We start from the raw sequence: 11,166 nt of genomic DNA, 5'->3' as shown, positions 1-11,166 counted from the left end.
ATAAGGTCTTGAGAAACAACCTCAGACATAACCCTGTATTATTTCCTTAGTATAAATTGCAATGCTTGATTTTCCGGAACTTAAATGGAAGGACAACACTGACCTTGCTTGAACTTCATTTTGTCCTTTCAACTGGGTAGTCCAGCCCTCTGGGTATTCTGTCCTCTGCCACATGTGGTCTCTCCCAGCTGTGAGTCATGTCAAGGAAAACATCTAGACTCCCAGGGCCAGGGTGCACTCTGATCAGGGCTGCCCAGCAGCACCTCACCTGTCTGTCAGCACAGACTGCTCCGGAGCAAACTGCCATCAACTGAGTGGCTGAAACGAGTGACATTTATTTCCCACCATTCTGGAGGCTGGAAGTGCAAGATGGAGGCGGCTCGGATGCATCTAGCTAGAGCCCTCTTCCTGTTCGCAGACGGCTGCCTCGCTGCTATATCTTCACGTAACTGAGAACCTTCTAATCTCTTCCTTCTCTTCTAAGGGGACTAGTCATGGGGCGCCATCCTCGCCACTTCATCTAAACCTAATCACCTCCCAAAGGCCCCACCTGCCAGTACCATCTCACAGGGCATTAGGGATTAGGGTTTCAGCATATGAATGGGGGGGGACACAAATGTTTAGTCCAGAAGATCACCTATCTAAGATTTTAAATCTCATTTGGGCAAAGCCTGCTTAGCCTGGTTCCATGTCTGTCATGGCAGCAGAGGGCAGAATCAAAGCCAGGAAGCCTTGCTGTCCTGACTTATACTAGCTAAACCATGATTGTTCAAGCCAGTCTGGACTCCTCTCTGGTGGGAATTTCTTTTGGGGCTTGCAATGCCCTACTTCAATAAGAAGAACATCATCTAGATGGAAAGTGTTGCAATGTGTACAAATACAGCCTGTACAACACAGAACATTCATTTATTCAACAAATATTTACTGAGCCCCTGCTATGTACCAGGGACTGTTCTAGCACTGAGGACACAGAGATCAAACAAAACAGAGAAAGCTCTGCCCTCACTCTAGAGGGTACACAGCCTCAGAAACAAATGATGCAAATGCAGTGTCAGGAATTGAATAGTGCATGAAACAAGGATACAGTGGGGACGGGGACAGAGAGTTGTGGGGTGCTCTTTGAGATGCAGATGCACTGTCTGAGGAGGGAGCATTTTAAAATGATCTGAATTGAGAGAGTGAGTGAGCTCTGGGACTACCAGAGAAATAGCAAGTGCAAAGGCCCTGAGACAGGAGTGTGTTGAGCAAGGGTGAGGAACAGAAGAGGCTGGTGTGAAATGCACAAAGGGGAAAGCCTTAGAAGATGAGGTGAGAGTGGTGGCAGGGGCAGCGGTGGGTTCTATGGAGCCTCGTAGGCAGAGGTAAGAATTTGAGGTGGTGTTCCACTGGTGTGTGCAAGCAGGGAGGGTAAGAGAGCTGACGTTCGGTTTAAAAGACCCCTCTGGCTTCTCTATGGAAGATGGCCATAAGGAGTCTAAGGGGAAGAGCCGTGATCTTGCAGGTGAGAGAGGATGGTGGTTTGGACAAGGATGTCAGGTACGGGTGGTAAGACATGGTTGGATCCCAGATATATTCTGAAAGGAGAGCTGACAGTTGCGCTGGCAGGTCGCATATTGGGGAGGGGTGAGAGTTAAGAGGTACTGAGAATGACTAACAACTGGGAGTTGAGCGTGCACCTTAGAGCACTCTGCTGGGGTGTGTCTGTGTGATGTGCCCACGTGGGATGGAGCTCCAGGACAGACAGCCAAGCCCTGGACCACTGGACGCTGACCAGCCAGCTGGGCCAGGCAGCATCTAATGTTTTTTGCTTTTGTTTTCTACCTTGGGTTTTTTGTTTTTTTTTTTCATTCTTAATTTGGTGCCTCCCCTGCAGCCCCATGGAGAAATCGAGCCTCCCAGCCAGAGGGCTGTCAGAACAGGGGCCCTGCTGGCTGCGGCCCAGCAGGGAAGTGGTCTGAGCCGCTTCTCTGCTGCACTGTTGGCTGGACAGCGCACCGTGCACTTGATGAAAGCTAAGACACCTCAGGCCGGGGAAGGCTGCTGCCCGCTGGCCTCCCACCCTCAGCTTGGCCATATCATCTCAGTTGAGCTGGCCTGCACGATAGAGACTAAATTAATGCTCCCGTTAAGAAAAAAACAAGTCTGCTTTTATTGCTGGGTGATGAAATGAAGTATGGGGGAAATGTTTGTTTTGGTTACAGGGCCGGGAGGAGAGGGGTGTGGGGACAGGCCTCCAAGATCATGACCCATGATGGACAGGACAGAGGCGCAGCTGGCAGGAGCTGCCCTCCATCCGGCTCAGGAAGGGTCCTGGAGGTGGCACCTGGAGCTGCTGGCGGTCTCCCTGAGCTTCTGGACTAGGGTGGGATGGAGCTGGATTCTAGCCCCAAGTACGTGTAACTGCATGACTAGGGGCAAACCCCAACCCTCACTGGGTCTCACTTTCCTCATCTGTTAATGAGAGTCGGTTGCCATGGCCTATAGGGCACCCCCTCATTGCCACTGCCTATGACCTGCTTGACTGCTGGACCAGAGGCTTCCCCGGAGGTGGCTGGTGTCACTATCACCAGACACGAGGGGAAAGGCAAGGTGCCAGCTATTTTAAGGAAGGTCAGTGCCTACCTCTAAATATTATAGCAGCTAACAGTGGCGTTCCTTGTCACTGGAACCTCCTATCCACCTCAGAGAGAGTTGGGGTGCATTTAACTGTCTAAGCCAGCAGCTCCTGGAGAGCGAGGAGGCAGGACAGGGCAGGGGACAATGCCGATGGCATGGGGGAGGCTGGGAGCCCCCAGAGAGGGTGAAGGCAACCCTGATAGTGCTTGCAAAAGGGGAGGCTGGGGTAACTGACTTCTGTTACAGGCTGCGCTGATCCAAGGGGGGCTTTTAGTGGGTCATTAGCATCAGACGTGATGGCCTAAGACACGCCAATCCGGTCCAGTTGCAGGAACGGAGTTGTTGGCTGCCTCCGCCTTGATCGCTCTCACGCTACTTCCACAGACCCTGCCTTGTCCCCAAGGACATATCTGTCTGCAGGGTGGACGTGCTCTCTCGCCTCCCGGTCAGGTTCCAAGGAGACCAGCCAGTGACTCACAGCCCCAAGCAGAGTGCTTGGCACCTCCCTGCAATATCTGTCCCATTCCCAGGCCCTTAGAGCAGGCGATCAATGACGGGGTATGATTGGGGGCCACCCACCCACCAAATTATCTCCTTTGTGGATGCCTGAAATTCCACCATTAATACTTCATTCTTTTGGAGGACATTATTGCCTTATCTCAGTTCCTCTCATTCAATATGAGCCCCTTGGGATATATAACATACCTGAATATGGATGAGCGTGTCAAAACATTTTCCTTCCCAGCGGGAGGGATCCAAGTTCTCAGGCTCCACGTTCAGCACTCTTTCTAATACTCAGCAGGCACATTCAGTCACTCAACACTCACCACCCAGGTCTGAGTATGGACGGCACTCTCTGCCTGATACAGAGGTAAGTGAGACATGTTCCTGTCTCTGAGACACGTAGTAGGTCCTCCCTAAATGTTAATGGAAGGAAGGCCCCTCTCTGCATTCCTAGCATCTCATTCCATGCCGGATGCATAGTAGGAGTTTGCTACGTATTTGATGAATGAATGAATGAATGAAGGCAGCTACAAAAATAAAGCAGCAGTGTGAGGCGTGTGAGCACAGACCCTGGAGCCCACTGGCCAAGCCTGTCTTCTGCTCTGTCAGGTACCATTTATGTGACCTTCAGCAAGTTTCTGCATCTTTCTCTGCCTCCGTCTCGTGGGTAAAACAGGAATAATAATGGTTGCTATGTGGACTAATGGAATTAATCTCTGTAAAGAACTTAGAACATTTGCTGGCACCTAGTAAGTACTATGTAAGTGTTTGTTAAATAGCTAAAATGCAACCAACATTATTGGATGCACATGGAGGGTATTCGGTAATGCTTGTTGGCTGCTCCCACAGCTGAGTGTGGCAGGAGTGATGTCTGACTGTTCTCTATCTCCCGAGGCCGGCTCTATCTCCCAAGGCTGTAAGACAGCAGTACATATTGGTTTACTGGCCCGGTCCTGTCCTCCTGGACCCGTCCTTGCTTTTCCGACCAGGAGCTGTGTGTCTTACAGAGCTGGAGACACTGCGGGGCTGGTGGGTCTTGGCAGCCTGGGTTCTTGGAGACACAGCTGTAAATCCAGTGGCCGCAGGTCCCCCGGCGGGCTGTTTTTCTGCCTGTTTGGGTGCAGACAGAAGCTGTCAATACCAAACGGATCTTTACAAGGCAGAGACAAACGTGGGGGCTGTGAAACATGATGTGGAGACAAGGGGCTGCTTCTCACAACCTTCCCACACTTGTGGGTGCGTGATTAATGTTTGGTCGATATGTGCTAATGATGTCTGAGCCTTGTTCGGAGCAGCCAGGCTCTTCCTGACTCCCAGCATGGGTTTGTGCAAACCTCAGAGCAACTTTTCACAACCCTTTCTCCTTTCTAAATTCCCCTGCCCTTCAGGATCCAGCCTTGTTCACATGTTTTCCCTAGATCTCTGCTCAGTTTTTATGCCCTACCTCCCTTTCCATGCAAACAACCCCCGTCACCCCACAGACACTCACTGTGAGCCTAAACACTCAGCAAACATTCACGGAGGCTCAGTTGTGTACCCGATACTGCACCGTGCCCAGGGAATCCAATGTACAGGTTTGTGGGGAAAATGGAAAGTAGGCAAACAGCTTAACTGAATTAATTAAAAATTAAAATTAAAATTGCTAGTGTGCCAACAAGAGGTGGAAGCTGCTTGGGGTCACAGCATGCGGGGACATAACCCAGTCTTGGGGGTCAAGAAGGTCCTGTATTAGGAGAAAAGGTTAAGCTGAGTGTTCAAAATAACCTTGAGTTCACAGGTGAAGGAAGCGGGTGGGGGGGGGGGGGCGGGTGTCAAAGCAGGTTTTAAGCTTGATAGCAAGAGTAGTCAGGAGCTTAAAATTATAAATCAGGTGATAAGAGGTCAATTACAGATATGAAATGAAGTTGATGTTTTAAAATATAAAAAGGCTGCTTCTTCATCAGCTACATTGAAGTGTTATGTATATATAATAAAACTTGCCAATTTTAAGTGGACGAGTCAGTCATTTTGGACAAGGGATACAGTTGGGTAATTTCCACCACAATCAAGTCATAGAGCATTTCCATCACCCCCAAGTCCCTCCTGTCCCTCTGCAGCCATTCCCCTCCCCCACCCCATCCAGCCCTAGGCAAACACTGATCTGATTGCAAATCTATAGATTTGCCTTGTCCAGACTTTCTATATATTGAATTGCATACTACGTAGCCTTCTGCATCTGGCTTCTTTCACTTAGCACAGTGTTCTTGAGATTTTCCCATTTTTGTATCAGGGCTGGGTCTTTTTTTACTGCCGAGTAACATTCTATTTGTGGCTATACAATAATTTGGTTATCTTTTCACCATTTGGTAGATATTTTGATTGAGAAGGCTGCTTTTAATTCTCTTCTCCCATCCTAAAGTATGTTGCCTTGCAGCCTTTCCACCGTGAGGAAAGTCCAGGAGGCATATTGCCTGGAGAATGAGAGAACAAGTATTCTTTAGAACAAGGAGGCCAGCCTGGCTTTCTCAAATTTGCTGTGATAACAGTCTTGAAAGCAGCGTTGTGGAGAGAGAAAAAGCTTCCTTAAAAATGTCCAAAGCTCCCTTTGTATTCACAAGCCAGGCCTGACCAGCTTAGACCAGAGAACTTTATTGAGAATCTCAGACAGAAGTTACCTGCATTGGATGCAAGAGAAGCTCCAGTCCAAGAAGGGGAACAGGAGGAGGAGAGACCACCCTGGGTTAGAAATGCTCCCTGGTTTGTTGAGGAAGGAGGACAGAAACTCTCCTGGGATCCTCGCGGAAGCAAAGGGGAAACTGAGAGTTCTGACAGGTGCCCTGCCCCTGCAGCCCTCCCGACCCAGGTGGACACCAAGGGGGTATCCAGGTCAGCAAGCCCGAGGGAGCCTGCTAGTCCCCCTCGCCTGTGGGTGATGCACACAAACCCCACAAGTCAGGAGTTATCAGTACCTGACTCATCAGGCTTTGCCCTCGCTGTCCCTCACCTGCGAGTGCCTCCCTACAACACACTCTTGTGTGTGAAACCTTAACCCCACTCATTCTCAAGGCCTGGCCCCAGGATATCAGCCCCTTCTGGGGCTCTCCCTGGCATCCGGAGTTTTTATCAGACACCTCTCACACACTATCTTAGATTCTCTTGTCTTCACTGTCCTAAGGAAATGTCTCCTTCCAGGTTTCTGTGGGCCAAACACAAAATGAGGCCTCCCTTACTTGTGCCTTGGGGTACCGTGCGCCTGCACACAGGTATAAACAACCTAAAAGCATGGGGGGAGTCCTCAATCCACGTGTGAGCCTTTGGCCAATGGGAGATAAGAGTCAATGGATATATTTTATCCTTTTCTTCCCACCTCTCAAGCCCAAGGGGTACCCCAAGACAAGGATCATGTGGGTTTTCGGGAGGCAGTTCACAGACCCAGCCCGTAGATGCCTGATTATACATCCTCCTATGGCTTTCCCACTCTCCACTTTGTTGCTTTTGTCCTTTACTTCTGCTTCCTAGGTGTATTAGTAGGGTTTGCCAAGGAAATAGAACCAATGAGAGATTATAGCTATATTTATAATGGTATTGCTACAATATCCACACACCCATGTGCACACTTATATATATATACACACACATATACATATATGACGAGATTTATTATCATCAGAACTGATAAGGAATTGGTTCATACAATTATGGAGACTGAGAAGTCCCACCATCTTCCATCTGTAACTGGAGAGCCAGGAATGCTGGTGGTGATTTCCGGCCCATGTCCAAAGACTGAGAACCAGGAGTGCCGAAGTCTGAGCCCTGGTCCAAGGACAGAAGACCGCTGAGCAGCTCAAGCAGCCAGGCAGAGAAAGCAAATTCAAGTTTGCTTGCCTTTTTTGCTCCATGTGGGTCCTCAGTGGACCAATGATACCTGCCTACGTTGAGGAGAGCCATGACTTTGTCCTGTCCACCCCTTCAAATGTTCATGTCTTCCAGATACACCCTCACAGACACACCCAGAAATGTTTAACCAGTGATCTGGCTGTCCCACGACCAGTTAGGTTGGCACAGATCAGCCGTCAACTGGGGTCCCACCCCCTACTAGTGATAGCACTGGAGCCTGTGCCTCGGGTGCTGCTTTGGGAGAAGCCCCAGGACCAGGAGAGGATGCGTCCTGCCTCAGTACCCCCATCACTCTTGGGGTGTACTTCTCCTACAGTTCAAATTAAATACACAGTCGCATTACAGTTAGCGCTCTGTGACTGTTGGTCCAACTCAGCAGGGGTAGGAAGTGGCTAGTCATTTGAATTGGGCAGTTCACGGCATAGGGGATGACATGGATGCTATAAGAATGGGCATTTGGTATCAGTATGCCAAGAGACGCTGGATTTATACTGTAGAAAGCCATTCCTTCCCTGCAGTCTATCTGAGGTACAGCAACCTGCACATACTCCAAGGATGCAATTTTGGTCATTTTTGACATATGTATACAATCACCAAACCATCACTCTGACAGGATGAGAAACATTTCCATCAATTCCCAAACCACGGATCTGCATCTGTGCCTATAAATTGTTTGCATTCCTGGAGTTTCATATAAATAGAATCACATAGCATATATTCTTTTTGTCTGGCTCTTTTTGCTCAGCTTAATTATTTCAAGATCCATCCTTGTTGCTGCATATATCAATCGTTTTTTACTTTCAATTACCGAGTCATTCCCTGCTACGGCTTTCTCACAATTTGTCTGTTCTTTGTTAATGAAGATTGGTTGGTCCCATTTTTAGTTTGCACAAATAAAGCTGCTAAGCGCACCCACAGGCAAGTTTTCGTGAACATATGTTTCATTGTCTCTTGGATAAAAGTACCTAGGAAGGGAATGGCTGATCATGTGGTAGGTATGTTTAGCTAATTTAAAAATTACCTACTATTTTCCCAAGTGGTTGTATTATTTCACATTCCCATCGGCAGAGGATGAGAACCCCATCGTCACCAACACTTGCTATGGTCAGTCTTTTTAATGTTAGCAGTTGTAATAGGGGTGAACGGTATCGCATCATGGGTTTAATTGTCTGTTCTCAGATGACTATTTTGAACGTTTTTTGTGTGTTTATTTGCCACCTGTATATCTTTGCTGAGGTGTCTGTTCAAATCTCTTGCTCATTTTTCGGATTGAGTTTCTTGGCTGAATGCTCTTTATATGTTCCAGGTGCATATCTCTTCACAGGTACGTAATTTGTAAATAGCTTCCATAAATTGTTTTCATTTTATAGAAGCCTGTGCCTTATCTTTTCATTTTCTTAATGAGTCTTTCAAAGAGCATACGTTCTTAATTTTGATAAAGTTTAATCTATCCATTTGATTTTGGTGCTGAATCTAAGAAATCTTTGCTGAATCTAAGATCACAAAGATTTCCTCTTACATTTTCTTCTAGAACTTTCATATTTATGTTTTATCTTTAGGTATATGATCCATCTTTATTTCATTTTTGTATCTGCTGCAAGATGTAGCTCTTAGTCTTTCCCCATTAAATATGCTGTAAGCTCTAGATTTTTCATAGACACCCTTTATCAGGTTGAGGGTCTTCATATTTTTATGGCTCTCTGCAGGTCAAGTTATTCTGGATCATATGCTGGACATTGTGAATGTTCTGTTGTATAGATTCTGGATTGTTGTTGTCTTTGGAGAATATTGAGGTTTTCTTGAGCAGCCAAAGAACCCGGCTGGGTTCAGACCGTAAGTTCTGGGTGGCTCCAGTGGGTGGTGGGTCACTAACCCTGTCCGTTCTCTGAGCCTCTGTCAGACTGAATCTGCGCAGTGTTGACACAGTTCTGGGTTAGGCTGAAATTGATGTGAATTGTTCCCATCTCAGTTCAGGTCTCTAAGCCCTGTTCTTCTGATCTGGCCTTTATAACTACCCTTTGAGATGCTTGAGGGAAAAATGCATCTTCTTATCTGGAAGATGAGGCATTCCAGCCCCAGAGCCACATAGGTGCTTGGGGGCACACACCACAAGGAGGGTGCTCCTTCCTCACTGGCTGTGAGGGTAGAGGGGGGCCTCAGTCAGTGGCACTGGAGGGGGAGGCTCCCCCACATCTTTGCACCACATAGCAGAGACGAGAAGCCAAGTATTGACCTCTGCAGTCACACCCTGTCTCCGATTGAGGTCTCCCAAATTCTGGCCGTGTTTCCCCAACCCCCTAGTCAGATGACAAGCCCTCTGACTCAGATCGCGTGTCCTCATCCCTTCATCCCAGGGTCCAAGAGCATGTGGAGGGCAGCAGAGGATGGGAAGTAGATGTTTGAGGAAGGAGTTACTCCTGCTGCTATCAGGAGTAACTGTAATGGCAGCCCTTGTCACTGGGTGCTGGCTGTGTGCAGGCACATGCAGGTACATACGTGCAGCCCTCCACTCCTGCTAATGCCCATGAGACAGGGGCTGAGGGGATACCCATTTCAGATGATGACAATGAGGCCCTGGAAGTTGAATCCCTTGCTCCAGATCAGCTAATAAATGGTGGGGACTCTGAGAGGGGGATCTCAGAGTTGGATCCACCTCTCTGCAACCTGGGCTGCTCTACCAACTGACCCAGCTCCCAGTTGCCCTGCCATACTCCCTGGAAACCCCTTACCTTCCTAAAACTTCCCGCAGGTACAAGAGTCCTGCCATGGGATGCCCAGAGGATGAGTTAACCCAGCCCCCAGCCCAAAAGAGAAGAGGAGGAGGTATCCCAGGAACCCTCAGGCTGAGCAGGCCCCTGCCTTCAATCGGAAATTAACTCTAAGGGAGAAGGGAGCCGTCTCTGGAAGGGGAGAGATGGGGCTGATTGTTTTCTGTTCTTCATTAAGTAACAAAGGGGAAAACCAACCAGCCATGGTGTACAAACTTCCCCACCAGCACCACCCCAGACTCCTGGAACATCTTTATCCACTTACCCAGGGATTCAGGAAATTCTCCTCCAAGTTAGTTTTATTGGAGATTTTGGAAGCAAAGCTCACAGCCTCCCAATCAATAACAGATGAACAATGCTCGCATCACATTTTTTCGGGAGGACGTTTGGCCCCCACTGTCCCATCTGAGGGGCCTGGCCTTGGACAATCCCATTCCATTGGACATTGCTATGGAGTGAGATCCAGGATGATTCTAGAAACCAGAGTCATCAGCATGTGGGTGTGTTGGAGGGTTCTGGGGCAGCACCAGGGAAGCCCCGTGTCTCGGAGGGTTGGGGTCTGGCCCACACAGCTCCCCCTCTCCCTCTTCCTTTCTTTCACCTCCCCCCAGGCTCATCTTCCACGTGTGCTCAGCACAGTCATCGAATGTGTAGGCCATAAAGAGTCAATCCAACAGGGTCCAGGGCTGAGCAGGGGATATCATGCCAAAGTGCCAATGGGGGAGGGTGGGCAACCAGGGTGACAGCCCAATCTCCTCACCCTACCCACCTTCCATCTCACAGAAATGAGACACTGGAGAAAATGGCCCAAGAATGGGGACCAGGACCATCTCTTGGGCCTCCAGTTTCCCCACCCCCACAGTCACAGGAGCAGGATGAGAAGGGTCAGAGGGTGGAGAATGGTAACATTTTTGTTCCCATCAGACCATGTACAGCACAGGGAAGCAGGTGGGGAATGAGGTTCAGTGAAGCACAGGCGAGCAGGTAAGTACAAGTCCCGCCCGCAGAGCTCATGGTCCGGCAGGCCCACGGCAGGCCTGTCACCATCACCACGTTCTTCTCAAGAGAGAAAGCAACCAGGAAAACTATCGACTTTCTGGGATACCTCAAGGGGTGACGACTCTACCCTTGTGCCATTTCGGAGACTTTACCACACCTCTCCCCTGCAGGCCCCCCACGCAGGGCATCATTAGTCTTCTTTCTGAAGAAACCCTCTGGCTGAAGAAACCGCTAAATATTTTGGTCCTGCCACAGCTGTTCTATGGCAGGTTTTGATGAGTGTCAGCTAGATTTGGGGTCTGGAGCAGACATCCTTTCTGGAGAGGGGGGTGTGAAATGTTCCTCTGAGTTCTGTGAACTGCTCTAGCAAATTCACTGAACATGGTGGGGGGGGCCCTCCAAG

The 11,166-nt window shown here is 49.0% G+C and overlaps 1 protein-coding gene across 1 annotated transcript in view; it reads right to left on the bottom strand.

Moving 5' to 3' along the window:
* Positions 1 to 1,953: 1,953 nt before the first annotated feature.
* LOC129145120 (uncharacterized) overlaps positions 1,954 to 11,166 on the bottom strand; it is a 69,605-nt gene continuing 60,392 nt past the window's right edge. The window contains exon 7 of the mRNA XM_054691170.1: positions 1,954 to 4,230. Within this exon, the coding sequence (XP_054547145.1) occupies positions 4,060 to 4,230 (171 nt within the window). The 3' untranslated portion in view covers positions 1,954 to 4,059. The remainder of the gene's footprint in view (positions 4,231 to 11,166) is intronic.

This window comes from Talpa occidentalis, unplaced genomic scaffold, assembly GCF_014898055.3.
Source record: "Talpa occidentalis isolate TD23 unplaced genomic scaffold, MPIMG_talOcc4v2.1 talOcc4.9, whole genome shotgun sequence".
Lineage (NCBI taxonomy): Eukaryota > Metazoa > Chordata > Mammalia > Eulipotyphla > Talpidae > Talpa > Talpa occidentalis.
Note: the sequence above shows the minus strand (reverse complement) of the source record. Positions and strands in the feature narration are given on the sequence as shown.